Source organism: Silurus meridionalis, chromosome 10 (assembly GCF_014805685.1).
Source record: "Silurus meridionalis isolate SWU-2019-XX chromosome 10, ASM1480568v1, whole genome shotgun sequence".
In the NCBI taxonomy this organism is placed as follows: Eukaryota; Metazoa; Chordata; class Actinopteri; order Siluriformes; family Siluridae; genus Silurus; species Silurus meridionalis.
The window spans coordinates 3,031,853-3,047,911 of NC_060893.1; the positions used below are offsets into that span (position 1 = coordinate 3,031,853).

A 16,059-nucleotide genomic window follows, 5' to 3' on the forward strand; every position below is an offset into this window, starting at 1 on the left:
AAGGATGGATCTGGACTGGAATTCATATCAACAGTCTGCTACAACAGTTCAGGACCACATGTTGTATGGACAGCGCCCATCACCGAACACAGCAACGAATGATGCAAATGTAATAAATGGACATTCGGTGTTAAGGATGAGGATGTTTCCAGTTCATTCACGTGAAATTAAATCGTTAAGATCAATAAACATTACAGAGCAGAAGAACCCAAAGGAAACCAACAGCGACACAAGGAGAACATGCAAAGGAGCTCGGGATGAAACACTTTCCCCTCTTTCCCACCTTCACCGTCTTGTCCGCTGAGGTGGTGGAGAAAAGGAGTCCATCAGGGGATACGTCACCAGATAGAACAGCACCTTGATGGCACTGCAGGTCCTGGAGCTTCTCTCCTGACTTCAGATCCCACACCTGACACACATTAAACACAAACTGACTAAAAACTCTACTGATTGTACTAATGGAGGGAGAATTGAGGGTTTAGATGTTTATATTAAGGTACCTATTAACACACAAACACTATACAGACAAATGTTTATGGACACCTGACCACAAGACTGTTTTCTCTTTTTAAACATCCCAGTCCACATCTAGTCTGAGACTGGAGACTGATAATGAGCTCCACTCTTCTGGGAAGAGATTTCGATAGATTTTGTAGAGAATCATTCAAATCAGGTACTGATTAGGGTGAGAAGATGAGTAGGCCTGGGATGCAGCAAGTATAAAGCAGGAGATCTTCCACTCCCATGTAAAGCATTTCTTCATGGAGCTGGCTTTGTGTACAGGAGCATTGTCATGCTGGAACAGGTTTGGGTTCAAAGTTCAATTGAAGGGAACATTTCATGCCAACCAAAGACGTCCTATAGAACTTTGTTCCTTTGGGGAGGAACCACATATGACTGGACAATTCAGGTGTCCCAAAACTTTTGTGCATAAAGTGTATATAGGAGTAAATAGGACATAATGCCATTATGTTGATCATTACCTTAACAGTGCCATCAAATGACCATGACAGCAGAGCAGAGGATGAATTTAGAAGTTGAAACCTTCTCACTTGCTCCTTATGGCCTTTTAATTCCAGATACTCTCCTGTCCTCCATTGCCACACCTAGGAAAGAAAGAGAGAGAGAGAAAGAGAGAGAGAGAGTAAGAGAGAGAGAGAGAGTTCTATATACACCCATGACCACTTTATTAGGAACACCTGTACACCGATACCTGCATGAATGAGCAGGTGTTTCTATTAAAATGGACAAATAAGAGTAAAACATATACCCTATATACTACAATGAACACACACACACACACACACACACACACACACACACATATATATATATATATATATATATATATATATATCCTACAATACTACAGCTGTATTTCCTGTACACAGGGTTCAGTCCGCTGAGAGAACACTCCCTCTATACTGTGTTAATAAATGATGGTGTGTAAATATTTTGTAGATTAGGACTTACCCGGATTGTAGAGTCTTCCGAGGCTGTGATTAGGGTTTGCCCGTCATCGGTGAAGAGGCAATGGTGCACGGTTTTGGTGTGACCTTGCAGTGTTGCTAAAACGTTACCCGAGGGAACCTCGAGCACCTGCGCGAAGAGAAACGAAAGGAAGATGCTTTTACACTTGTCACATATATTTAATCGCACAGTGAAATCCTTTCTTCGTATATACCAGTGATGTAAGGAAGATGGGGTCAGAGTGCAGGGCCAGTCGTAATGGGAACACAAAGGGTTAAGGGCCTTGCTCAAGGGCCCAACAGCGGCAGCTTGGCTATGCTGGGGCTTGAACCCCCGACCTTCTCATCAGTAGCCCAGAGCCTTAACCTCTGAGCTACTGTCTCAACCCCAGAAAACCCAGAGTGTCATCATAATTATAGACAGAAAAAAGAAATAATGAATAAATAAATAATGAAATACAAAAAAAGCAAATATTAAATAAATTAAATCTTAAAGATGAAGAGAAGGAGAGAGAACAGATGAGATACCGAAATTTGACTCAGTGGATAAGAAATTGGATTTCTTATCCGAAGGTTTAAATACCACCACCACCAAGCTTACGCTGCTGGGCCCCTGAGCAAGGCCCTTAAGCCTCATTTGCTCAGCTGCATAAATCTTATTACTGTAAGTGGTTCTGGATAAGGGTGTCTGCCAAATGCTATAAATGTGAATGTTCCTACAATAAAAGGACCTGCAACAATTAAAATCGATACACTGTATGAACAAAAGGGACGCCTGACTTTTCCAGCCATATGTACTTCTTCCTCAAATTGTTTCCACAAACTTGGAGGCACACAATTCTATAAAAGGTCTTTGGATGTGTTAGCATTAAAATTTTCCCTTCACTTGATCTAGGATGACAAGACTGTTCAAGCATGACCATGCCACTGTGCATAAAGCCAGCTTCATTAAGATGTGCTTTCCATGGGTTGGAAGTTCCACAAGATGTGGAAGGTCTCCTGCTATAGAGCTCAAAACCTACTAAACATGAATGATTGTTAATGCTGACTTCACCCTCCTCACCTCACCTACATTGGTACCTGACTTTACTAGCCCCCTTGTGGCTGAATGAGTCTCACACAAATGTCCTCAAAATCTAGTGGAACATCTTTCCAGAAAAGTGAAACTCATTATAACAGAAAATGTGGACTTATTGTGGAATGAGATGTTCAAATCTTATGTTAAGGTGTCCATAAACTTTTTTTCATATAAAATAATTCGGAATACATCATATAGAAGAACTTCCTGGTGTAGACTTTCTGATGTAGATGTTTCGATGTTTCTCCTAATTTATACTCCCTCTTAAAACATCCCACCAAACATCAATTCCTGATCTTATTAATGCTTTAGTAGCTCATTAATCCCCACAGCTACACCCCCAAATCTAATAGAAAGACTTCGCTAAAGAGTGTCATTTATTATAAGCGTTTATTATTAATAATCATTCTGGAACGAGACGTCCTACAAGCACTCTCAATCGCAAAGATGTCTGGGTGTCCACATACTTTTGACTTTATAGAGAACGACAAAATGCAAAAAATGTGACTGGAGTCTTCGTTTCCAGTCTTTCATTTGTTTTTGTCTCTCTATCCTTCATTTTCTCAAACCATCTGTTACTTTCCACTCATTTCTGCTCAGTTGCTTGGACTACGTTCTTCTCCACTGGGACTATAATTCGACTGGGCTTTCTGTGGGTTCTCTGGTTTTCCTTCCACCTCCCAAAAAACGATGATAAACAGTATTGAATGAGTGTGTTGGGATGAGAGGTCAATGGATTCATAATTAATCGGCACCATTACGGATTGCCGGAACTGTCGGCAAAAATATATACAGATAGTTTTTCCGGGTTGCGTTATAACAGTACGAGAGTGGAATCTAGAAGCGAATCGCTGATGCCCCATGCTGTTTATTTGAAGTGTCTTTTATATTCATTTTTGATATGGTGTTTTACTTTTTTTTTTTATTTGATTGCATGTCTTTTTATTTTCCTCAATATTTATCAATATAATTAAAACATCCATATTTATTTCATTTAACAAATTTTCATTAATCAAGTATTTTTGTTGTTATTAAATGCAGTACATACAGTGTTTATATTTACATAGAGTGTTTGTTTGCTTTTTTAAATCCAGGATCCACTTTAATTGGTTAGTATGAGCAAATACGAGCCAACCTAGCTACCGGTATCGGTAAAATCCCATTGCATCCCATCCACTGTTAATCCCTGTCTCGAGTCTGGTGTTCCTAAGACAGACTCGGTATCCAATTGATAAAGCATTGATAAATATAAACATGATTTATATTCATCTATATAAAAAATTAAATAAAAATGGTCCCACTTTTCTTCTCACACCAGACCTGTTCATGTAAAATCTAGTAAAAGGGATGAAAAACTGTGGCAGATGTAACAGGATGATGTTCTTGCTCCCCAGTGCTGAAGTCTCTCGATCTGACAGATCATGTATAAAAGACGGATGGAAATTCCACAGAGCGACCTGCTTTCAGATCTTTCCTGAACTGCGGATCAACCCAACCTTTGGACTTGATCATATCCTGAACAGATGGGTGCTCAGCAGTATAATAAATCACACACACACACACACACACACACACACACACACACACACTATACTGTACCTGTACTGTTCCTAGCTCTAGCCCTAGCGCGAGCACTAACGTACACTGTGGGCTCAAAACCTGCAGCGCTCTCCAACCGATGCTCCTCAGAACATGTCTAGCTCTGATTCTTCCTGCCTGCAATCAAGTTCAAACACACACCTGAACGGAAATCTGAATGGAAATACACAATTACTACGACTCGCTGAGAGATGGTTTCATTTTGAAACAAAAATGAGTCACCGGATGTTTGTGTATCCCCAAAAAAAAAATCATACACGGGTAAATTATAGACTGTAAAAAGTGTGTGTGTGTGTGTGTGTGTGTGTGTGTGTGTGTGTGTGTGTGTGTGTGTGTGTGTGTGTGTGTGTGTGTGTGTATACACAGTTCCCTCTGGTGGTCTCACAAGATAATGCACACTTACAAACTGCACAGAAAACACTTTCTTATGCACTTATTACGCCATGTAACAAATCACGCATCACCCAGTAACACGTAAGGGATAAACCATGACTTGATTTGACTGCACGGTGTGGAGGTGAAACTACAGTGGTGTGCAAAAGTGTTTGCCCTCTTCCTGATTTCTTCTTTTTTCGCATGTTTGTCAAACAAGTGAACACAATCATGCAGTTTTTAAATTAAGGTTTTTATTACTGAGGGAAAACAAAATCCAAAACTACATGGTCCGGTGTGAAAAAGTGTTTGCCCCCCCTGTTAAAACTGTGGTTTATCATACCCGAGTTAAATTTCTCTAGGAACACCCAGGCCTGATTACTGCCACACCTGTTCACAATCAAGAAATCTTTTAAATAAGACCTGCCTGACAAAGTGAAGTAGATCCTCAAAAAGCTAGACATCATGCCGAGATCCAAAGAAATTCAGAAAAAAATGAAAAAGTAAGTAATTGAGATCTATTAGTCTGGAGAAGGTTATAAAGCAGTTTCTTAAACTTTGGGACTCCAGCGAACCACAGTGAGAGCCATTATTCACAAATTATTCACTGGAAGACTTGCTGTGACAAATGGAACCATGAATTCTACTGTTTACCAAAAAATCCTGAAGGAGAATGTCCGGCCATCTGTTCGTGACCTGAAGCTGAAGCTAACTTGGGTTCTGCAGCAGGACAATGATCCAAAACACACCAGCAAGTCCACCTCTGAATGGCTGAAGAACAACAAAATGAAGACTTTGGAGTGTCCTAGTCAAAGTCCTGACCTGAATCCTATTGAGATGCTGTGGCATGACCTTAAAAAGGCGGTTCATGCTAGAAAACCCTCCAATGTGGCTGAATTACAACAATTCTGCATAGATGAGTGGAGCAATATTCCTCCACAGCGCTGTAACAGACTCAGTGCAAATTATCGCAAACGCTTGATTGCAGTTGTTGCTGCTGAAGGGCGGCCCAACCAGTTATTAGGTTTAGGAGGCAAACACTTTTTCACACAGGACCATGTAGTTCTGGATTTAGTTTTCCCTTAATAATAATAACCTTCATTTAAAAACTGCAGGTTGTTCTCTTTTACTAATATTTAAATTAGTTTGATGATCTGAAACATTAAAGTGCGACAAACATGCGAAAAAGTAAGAAATCAGAAAGAAAACACTTTTTCACACCACTGTATGTGCACCCGTGTCACATCCATACTAATAATGAAGCTGCTGGAATTAACGGCTGGTTAGGGGACGACCGATACCGATTATCACCGATACCAATACGGATTTTACCAGATCGGTTAGGATTTGAGAGGTAAGACATCGAACAAATGTCGAACAAACTTTTGTCAAATGCTAATTGACGAAATGCAATGTGACGAAAGTCCGTCGCAACCAGTTGTGGCAGCACCACTAATTTATTCCATTTAAGACCCCAAGCTGAAAATACTTGTTTAAGTCAAACAGCACAATATTTGCTTTATCATTTCATTAAAATCTTCTGCAAAGATATTTAACTAGAGAATTTGTTTTACATCTATTTACAATGTTCCTTATCCAGATAGATTTGCAGATTACTAATCGGCTCGCTCCCAATATAGTGATGGATTCAATTAAAATGGTGCGAACAAACACTAAATAACAGCAGCAGTAAACGATTTTTGCTGCGTTTTTCCGTTCCATTCTCTTTTTATAGCGTGTCCACTACAACAGTAACGTCTGTTTTCAAAAGTAATTACAGATATGATTTATTTATTATACAAAATGTAATTGATTATATATTCTAGATGCTTATATCTTCACAACTAAACAAAATGTCTGTGTAATTTTTTTTTTTACAAAAATTGTCAAAACAATGTATTATACATAAATGTAAATGTATTACAGTGTATATTATATTGATTTCTTTTGTAAGCTCTGATGTCAACTTGCCATCTGCAATTATCATTAAAAACAATACAAATGTCAATTTACACAAATTGCTTCGCCTTGCATACTCGAATACTGTTTTTATTTTATTTATTTATTTATTTTTATTTTTTACAGAAAGAAGCACCCCAGCATGAGAGAATTTGTTAAAGAAGAAATCTACTACAATCTACACGCTACTATAATATTTAAAATGTCTAAATTAAAGAGAGTTAAACTCAATATGTAGCTTTTTGATTTTTTTTTTAAAGTGCACTTTTATTAACAAATACCCTGAAATAATTTTATATACTTATAATAGGATACCATCTAATAAAAAAATAGTTTAGTTTTTTTTCTATTCGGTGAATCGTTTAATAAAAAAAGAATATTCGTCTTTAATTTAAATTTTAATTCGTTTAGCAAAATAATCGTTAGTTGCAGCCCTATATGAAGAATACCAAACATTTTAGGAGGCAGCTGTTCATAGTCCTTAAGGTACCAGCACAATAACCCATCGTTATCGATAAAATCCAAAAAACAGATATTGTTAATACCGCACAGCCCTAAGAGGAAGAACGTGCTACAATAAGGTCAGTTCATTTGTGTCAATACTCAAGGACAGACTTCACCAGTGTGTATGGATGGATAGATGGAGGGACATCCTATAGAGGGATGTAGTGATAGGAAGATCGAATCATTTTAGTGACTTGGCTCTTTGAATCTGGTTCATCAATATGATTAAATCTTTTTTGGAGTCATTCGGTTCATTTCGTTTGATCAAAAATAAAACAAAATGTAACATTTTCAAGCAGATCCTCCAACACGTCTACATACACCAATTTTGGACAACGTTCCAATAATGAAAATATGACAATGCAGCTCAGGCCGAATTATGATAAACAGAATGAGTAACTTCGCCTCTAGTATCCTTTGGGGTGTGTTGTTGGGTCTTTAGTCAAGTGACTCCTATGATTATTGTAACAATAATGCCAAGATTCAGACCAAAGAAAAGGCTGATCTTTGGCATTGTGTAGCTTCTATTGGAGTCTCATGACAAAAGAACAAACGACTCAGACCAGAGGACTTGTGAGATGAACTACTCGGGTCTGTTTACTGTGTACAATTTTGTGATGCTTTGCTCATTGTCCAGTAGAAAATGAACATTAAAGAATTGTTCAAAATGAACGAATCATTCTTTGAGACGACACGTTTTCCCAGTCACACTGAACACTTGTTCAAAATGAACGAATCACTCTTTGAGACGACTCGTTTTTTTGAATCACATTAAAGAATTGTTTAAAATGAACGAATCACTCTTTGAGACGACACGTTTTTTCAGTGTCACATTAAAGAATAGTTTAAAATGAACGAATTGCACTTGAACGATGGTTAGGATGTCCAAGTGGATGTGACCCAATAGTCAATCTACTGATAATGTGACTGCTGATAAAAGCTGATAAACCGAGTTGCAGCTCACTCGCTGAACACAACTCTGAGGACGAATTGTCCCAGGGACAAGCAGAAAGTGAAGACAGCTGCAGTAAAGACCTGGCAGAGCATTACTAGGAATGAAACCTAACGTATACTGATGTCTGAGGTTCTCAGAATTCATGGCGTGTGTGTGTGTGTGTGTGTGTGTGTGTGTGTGTGTGTGTGTGTGTGTGAGCGAGAAAATAAACCAGCACGAGCAACCTATAAAATCGATGCCCACCCTGAACAGCTGTGTGCATCAAATCTCGTTACAGAAAACAAGACGTGACGTCCCCAAGCAAGGTGAGCAGTATTTTTTACCCACAATGCTTTGCACATTCCTGACCTGCATACCAACGCCACAGGAGGCAAGTTTTATGTGTGAGTTAGTGAGTGAGTGAGTGAGTGAGAGAGAGAGAGAAAGAAAGAGAGAGAGAGTGTGTGTGTGTGTGTGTGTGTGTGTGTGTGTGTGAGAAAGAGAGTTTGTGAAAGTGTTTACCCGCACACTGCCGTCCTCCATGCCCAGAGCCACGGTGGACGTCTGCTTGCAGATACACACGCAACGAATCCTCTGTTCCTGTCTGGCAGTCTCAAGCAGTACTTTTCCCTCCGGGCCTGAACACACCTGCACACACACACACACACACACACACCCCGACACACACACCAAGGGTACAGGGTGACAGAGGGCACATTCACTGCTATGGAGAGACGAGAGAAGGAGTGTTAAACGACAAATGTGCCTCTCTCTTTCTCTCAGGTCTCTTTTTCTCTCACATGCCTCTTTCTCTAGTTCTCTTACGTGTCTCTGTTTCTGACAAGTATCTTTCACCCACGTTTTCTCTCATGTCTCTTTCACCCAAACGTTTTGTCACTTTCTCTCAAATGTCTCTCGTTTCCCCTCAAGAGTCTCTTTTTCTCCCATGTGACTTTTCAAGTGTGTCTCTCTCTCTTTGCTTTTTCTCTCATTGTGATCTCTTTCTCCCAATTGTCCCTCTTATTTACTCACATGTCTCCCTTTCTTAAAAGAGGATCTCTCATGTGTCTCTTTATCACTCACGTGTCTCTTTTCATCTCACGTCTCTCATTCTCAAGCCTTTCTTTCTCTGACTTGTCAATCTTTCTCCTATGTGTCTTTCTTTCTCCCACGTGTCTCTTAATCTCATGTGTCCAACTTTATCTCACGTGTGTCTTTCACCTATGTTTTGTCTTTTTCTCTCAAGTGTCTCTTTTTCTCTTAAATGTCTCGTTTATTCACATGTTTTGTCTCTTTTTCTCATGTGTCTTTCTTTCTCTCACCCATGTCTTTTTCTTTCACGTATCTCTCTTTGTCTCATGTGTTGCTATGTCTATGAGGTAAGTACCTGTAAGCAGTTCTGGCTGTCTGCTGCCACCACTGTAATGTCCTCCTGACTGAAGAGAACATCAAAGTCCCTCTTCAGAGCCACGGCTGAAGATGTGTGCACACGCTCGGTCTTCCACAGCTAGCGCGATCACACACACACACACACACACACACAGAAGAGAAGATGGCCTTTACATAAGGTCAGATCTCTCTAGAACTGAAATATTGTGTATTGATTGTACAGCATCCACTTAATGAGGAACAGCTGAACATTCACATAGAAGTGTGTTATTATTAAAGATGATGTTGGACTGAGTGCTTATTATCAAATCATCGTTAGACATAGATGTGTGTAATAAAAATGTGGCGTCTGGACAGAGTGTGTTCAGAGCAGACAGTCTGCATGTGCTTACTCTGATCATGTGATCATCCGAGGCTGAAAGCAGGAGCGAGCCGTCTGGAGAAAACTGCACACACGACACCCAGCTCAGGTGACCACTGCATTCAGCCATCTTCTTATTAGCCTCAAAGTCCCACAGCTAACACACACACACACACACACACACACACACACACACACAGTAATAATCAGAGACAGATCAAGACAAAGAGACAGAGAAATAGAGACAACCAACCAGAAACAGACAGATAAAGACACAGAGACAGAGAAATAGACATAAAGAGACAAACAAATAAGTAGAAACACAGAACAACAGAGACGGACAGATAGAGACACAGACAGAGACAGGCAAGTAGTAACAAACAAAAGCAGAGACAGAGAGATAAAACACATTGAGACACATAGGGACACACAGAGAGTCGGACCCTGACAGGTAGAGACACAGAGACATAAATAATGATAAAACACATAAGTAGAAACCCATAAAAACAGAGACAGACAGAAAAGACAAAGACAGACAGAGAGAGAGAGAGAGAGAGAGAGAGAGAGAGAGAGAGAGAGAGAGAGAGAGAGAGACAGGCACAGATAGATAAAAACAGAAGAACAGACAGACATACAGTTTGGAGACACAGAGGACAGACACAAAGCCAGACAAGTAGAGAGACAGAGAGACGGACAGAAAGAGACAAAAACAAGAAAAACAAAGACAACCAATCAGAGACAGACCGATAGAGATAAATGGTGACAAAACAGATAAACAGAGACAGACAGATAAAGACAGACAAATAGAGACAGACACACAGACAGAAACAGAGACACACAGACAAATGCATGCATACAAATGTGCATATATAATTTGTATTTTGTCTTTAATTCTCAAATGGAGTGGAGAATGTGTGTGTGTGTGTGTGTGTGTGTGTGTGTGTGTGTGTGTGTGTGTGTGTGTAGTTTAACCCACCTCCACGGTGTAGTGAGACAGTGCTAAGGCGATGAGCTGGCTGTTAGGACAGGCGTGGCAGTACTGTACCGTGCTCAGACGACTCGCTCTGATCTCCAACACCAGGTCGAGTGTCGCCACGTCGAACACCTGCAGAGAAGAAAGAAAACCTTTTCTCTCATGTCCCTGGTTCTCTTTTACATGACTTCCTTCCTTTCCTCTCTTGTGACGAAGTGTATCTTTTTACCTCCCGCATGTCCGTCTTTCTTTTTCCTAAGTGTCTCTTTTTCTCTCACGTGTTGCTTTCTTTCATTTGTCTCACTCATGTGGAGATTTGGTGCACAGCACAGCAATTGTAAGGACATTTGAGGGACTCCCATAGGGACTGTCTTGTTGCTTTTGAACAGTGATCCATGAACTTCCCAGAGTAAAGCCAGAATGTTGGATGAAGCCACTGATATGTTCTACGCTGATGAATAATCAGTTATTTTCCATCCATGTTCTTCAAGAGAATCCAAATAACTCGATGCGAAAAAAATTAGAAACTATAAATGGGGCGTTTTAAACGTTACATCATGAGCAACATAATAATTGTTTAAACATAATCATGTTTAAACAATCATTTTCACACACACACACACACACACACACACACACACACACACACCAATAAAAAAAAAAGTAAAAAGAAAACTGGCATCTACATGCTTATGTTTTTACTGCTGGCTTCACTGTTTCAGTTTCAGAGTGCTTTTCTGATCTCACACACACACACACACACACACACACACACACACACACACACACACACACACACAAAGACTGTGTTAATGTTCACTTACAAACACTGTGTTCTTTGCAGCACCTATAATGCGCTGGCCATCAGCTGACCACGTGCTGCACTTCACACAAACGCTGCCTTCGTCACTCTCTGGAAACAGACTGGTGATGTCGATGGACTTCCACTCGTTCGCTGAGGTCACTTCAAAGAGCTAAAACACACACACACACACACACACACACACACACACACACACACACACACACACAATTCTTGCTCCATTCTATCCCTTCTACATTTAAAGCATCAGAAAGCTGTGTGTTTCTATATAAAGTCACACCTTTAGCGTTCCATCGTTGGACGAGGTGGCGAGGTAGGCGTCGTCCGGAGAGAAGCAGCAGTGATTAACACCATCCATGTGTCCAAACATGGTGTTCTGAGACGTCTGCTTATTCATGTTCCACACCTGCACAATTTGGGGCATTTTTTTTAACCAGTTCTTTGAATTGAAACTCATTTGGAGCTCATTCGGACACGTTTCTGTGTTGACCTCCAAAAGACCTTGCAACATACCGTATAAATGTATTTAAAAAAAAAAAAAAAAACAGTTTCCATACAAGTGCAGTCTGGAGTGTTTTATTGGCTGATTGAACAGGATTGTACATTTTAATATTTAATACCAGCGCTCCCCAAACTTTGTCACATCACGGTTCAGTTTAACGCAAAACTATTTTTCCAAAACCAAAAAAACATGCATATTATTTTGCTATTATACATATTATATATATTAATTATTACTTTAATTACATGTTAAATGATAAATGGAGCTCAACGAACAATAATGTAGAATCAGTGGAATATTAATGAAACTCTGCATAGAAAAAAAGTGCAATTGAAACAACTGAAGTGACGAAAATTGGCACAGATGGAAAACCGTAAAACCGTACCATAACCATAAAAAAAAAAAAAAAAAGGGACATAAAATAAAAACTAAAAAGTAATTCTTTCTGTTCAGCCCAGTAGCAAATGATCCAAGGCCTGGGACCGGGTCGGGGCCCGGTGTTTGAGGAACCCCTGATTTATACCATTAAAAAGCACTGACACTGGAAACCCCTTTCATACATTTATTATAGTTAAATGTTATATATTTAGTTATATAGATTTATTATAGTTAAACAAATGTAATGCTACAATTATTAATTTTTTTTTGTCCTTGATCACATTTCTTGTGGAACGTCTGCCATATGACTTCCATAGAAACACTAATGTATTCGAGCTGGCACATTAATATTCGCATTAATATACATATTACTGCTTTCTGAGCTGATTTTTTTTTGAGATTCCCTTTTAAGAATCGCATCCGCTTTAGTTACGGAGATTATGCACTAATAATACACACTTTTTGAACAATAAGAGGCGTTAAGATAGATATTAAAGAATGAATAAATATTTACACATAGAAAACAAATCTCTGCTGCGGATTACGCTGAATTGTAAACATGCTATGATGACCAACATGATGTTCCTGATTGGCCTAGGTGCTCGGCCCCATTAGAGCGTCACTTCCTGTTGAGAAATCTGCATGCTTTAAGTCTTTACGTGAGTGAGAGGATGAGAAGATCTCACCTTGGTGTTGGTAATCTTGTCGTTGGAGCAGGTGGCCAGCAGGATGCGCCGCTTCATGTTCGTGAACTGGCAGTGATTAATCTGCTCGTCGTGCTCAACGTTAAACACGCGCACCAGCGTGCCTTTCTCCAAATTCCATATCTGGGGACACACACACACACACACACACACACACACACACACACACACACACACATGTATCATTTACCTTTAATTTTACACCATCCACACTAACAGAAAAGAAAAAAATGAGTATTTTTGGGTCTAACAGATGAACAGCAGGAACCTTGACTTTCCTGTCGCTGGAGCAGGTTGCTATCTGACGGTCATCAGGAGAGAAGGCACAGCACAGAACTTCGTCATCAAGATCCTGGATCTCCTGGATCTTCTCTCCGGAGGTGCTCTTAAACACCTGCAGCAAATAAAACCAAATCTTAACCGAAATAATTTCAAAATCTAATAAATAATTTATTTTTAAATCAGGCCCGATTTTACCCGCAGTGTCTTGCTGGCTCCACACGAGGCGATCTTACTGCCATCCCGAGAGAAACACGCGAAGTGCACCGAGTTCTGGTTCGGATGCAGTACAAGCCGTGACATTGACTCCAGACTGCTCTTGTTTCTGAGGTCATAAACCCAAAACACACACAAAAAAAATACATGAGCGCACACACAATGTTTATTCCAAGCTGATTTTAGAACCCAGGCTGTAAATCGATGACGTACACCCAGTCCAGGTAGAGCTGCCCCCTGCTGGCCCTCTCCCGAGCCTGCATTAAGGCCTGCCTGTAGACCTCGGAGGAGTGTGGCTGAGCCAGGGCCAGCTGCACCACGTCAGGAAACGGCCTCTGCTCCAGCTGATGGCCGTTTAAAGACAGGAACTCCTGGAACTGCTGCCTCACCTCGTTATTCTGTAAGAGAACGGGACAAAGATGAAAGTCTTACACGTGCATGTGGAGAGTTTGACCATTTCACCGGATTTCACTTTTAGGAAAATGTAAAAAGATCTTATTTATGCAGGGTGTTCAAATTTTAAGGATTTATTTTCGATACTTTGCCATCAGGGAACCACCATGATAGGGGTCGTTACTGATGGACACCAACTGGCAGATTCCGGTCCCAATCCGGACCGCAAGATGCGTCCAGCTGGAGCGCGAAGCCTTTTCAGGTAATGAAATAAATATTTGTAAAACGCTACTTTATACCTAAATCTGATTTATATCAGGCACATCGAGTTTAGCTCAGTAGAGCTGTTTGGCTCGTACGGCGTCACGGGTCGCTACTATGACAACAAGCATCTGAGTGTTCACTGAGGATACAGTGAATTTAAGGAAAACATAAAAGCCCTTTACAGATAAGGAATTAGCTTTTTTGGTTGAATGACATGCTCAGTACATCAGATTTTACTATGCAAAGAAAACAGGTTTCATTGAGGACATCTTAGGTGTTACAACACACACTAAAGGAGAAAACATGCACTTGGCAATAAAAGAGATGTTAACGCTAAGAAGGATCAGCCTGGAACATTTAATACCGCTTCACTGCCGTATTAGATGGCTAAGCAAAAGAAGGGTGCTAGCATGCATCAATAAAAATTAAATAAAAAAAAAAAAAAAACATTTTTAGGTATATAATTATCTGGACCTCAGCTGGCGAGGAGGGAGGGTTCATTTACTGGACCTCAAGCTATTTTAGTTGAAGACCCCTGTCTTATGCCATTGTTCACAACAAACTTCAGCACCATACGCTGTTCCATGCATGCACTGACATTGTTGTCGGCCATCTTGATTAACGCTTTCTGGACTCTACAGCGACATGCATGTGTGGCGTCTATCAGTAATAAGACGCGCTAGTCACTTACTACTGCGTGTAGTACCGCCAACATCCTATGCTAACATGCTAACATCCATTTTTATACCTGTAATATAAAGTATATTGATGATATTCATCACAGGTCGACTGATACCGATAGCTAGACTGGATCGTAATTGCTGATAACTGATTAATTAAGCAATAGTTTATAAAAATGGATACTGGATTAAAAAAATAAAAAATAAAATAACTCCATGTAAAATAGTAATGAACTTTATTACAAAAAAAAAGTACTGAATAATGAGCATGAATATGAATATATTAAATAAATTTATGAATATTGAGAAAAACAAATGATCTGTGTTTTGAACTTATACAAAAGTTACCTCTCCAAATAAATAAAAACAGTTCCATACAAAACAAATTAAAATTAAAAAATTCTTCTAAAAAAAAACTTCTATTAAAACAGCACGTGGCTACTGTGATTCGCCTCTAGAGGCCGATCTCGTACTGTACAACGCAACCCGGAAAAACTAAAATGGTATGGATCTTTGCCGATAGGCAATAGTTCCAGCAATTTACTATTGAAAACCGATAAATCAGTCGACCTCTAATGTTCCAACCTTCTTGCATGGGCATCCAACAGATGGTAGCTAGATGACACTATTTCTCCACATTCATCTTTCTCCACATTCATCCCAAAGGTGTTCAATAGGGTTCGAGCTCTAAAGCATTAGATCTTCCACATCTCCCAACCCATGTAAGCATATCTTCAGTTAGCTTTTTGTTTTTTTTGTTTTTTAAACAGGGGCACTCTCATGCTGGAACTTGTTTGGGTCTCCAAGTTTAAGTGATGGGAAAATTTCATGCTGCCAAATGTATCCAAAGACGTCCTATACAATTGTGTGCCTCCAACCGTTTGGTAAAAAAACACATATGGCTGGAAAAGTCAGGTGTCCCGATACTTTTGTCTATACATATACTACACAGACAATTTTATGAGTATAGAAACACTAACATATTGGAACAATAATAAAAAACTCAAACATTTTTTGCTTCAGCCAGAAATCCCTGTGCTGTTAAAAGAGAATGATGCACATCTCCTGGCCAATCAGATTCGAGCTTTTAAAAGGTGCTGTCTGATGTTCACATCAGGTTATATCATGAAAATCCTAGACCTATGATTAACAGTAATTTCGCCTCGACCCAGTAGTGTTCAC

At 39.7% G+C, this 16,059-nt stretch overlaps 1 protein-coding gene across 2 annotated transcripts in view; it reads right to left on the reverse strand.

Moving 5' to 3' along the window:
* The window catches only part of apaf1 (apoptotic peptidase activating factor 1), a 42,920-nt gene that overhangs the window by 13,730 nt on the left and 13,131 nt on the right, over window positions 1-16,059 (reverse strand). For both annotated transcript variants that reach the window (XM_046859936.1, XM_046859935.1), the window contains 13 exons: window positions 13,754-13,938; window positions 13,523-13,649; window positions 13,314-13,439; window positions 13,028-13,168; window positions 11,742-11,867; window positions 11,463-11,612; window positions 10,642-10,770; window positions 9,697-9,822; window positions 9,303-9,422; window positions 8,438-8,563; window positions 1,474-1,599; window positions 984-1,106; window positions 284-409 (listed from right to left, as the gene is read on the reverse strand). In XM_046859936.1, coding sequence (XP_046715892.1) covers window positions 284-409; window positions 984-1,106; window positions 1,474-1,599; window positions 8,438-8,563; window positions 9,303-9,422; window positions 9,697-9,822; window positions 10,642-10,770; window positions 11,463-11,612; window positions 11,742-11,867; window positions 13,028-13,168; window positions 13,314-13,439; window positions 13,523-13,649; window positions 13,754-13,938 — 1,731 coding nt within the window. The remainder of the gene's footprint in view (window positions 1-283; window positions 410-983; window positions 1,107-1,473; window positions 1,600-8,437; window positions 8,564-9,302; window positions 9,423-9,696; window positions 9,823-10,641; window positions 10,771-11,462; window positions 11,613-11,741; window positions 11,868-13,027; window positions 13,169-13,313; window positions 13,440-13,522; window positions 13,650-13,753; window positions 13,939-16,059) is intronic.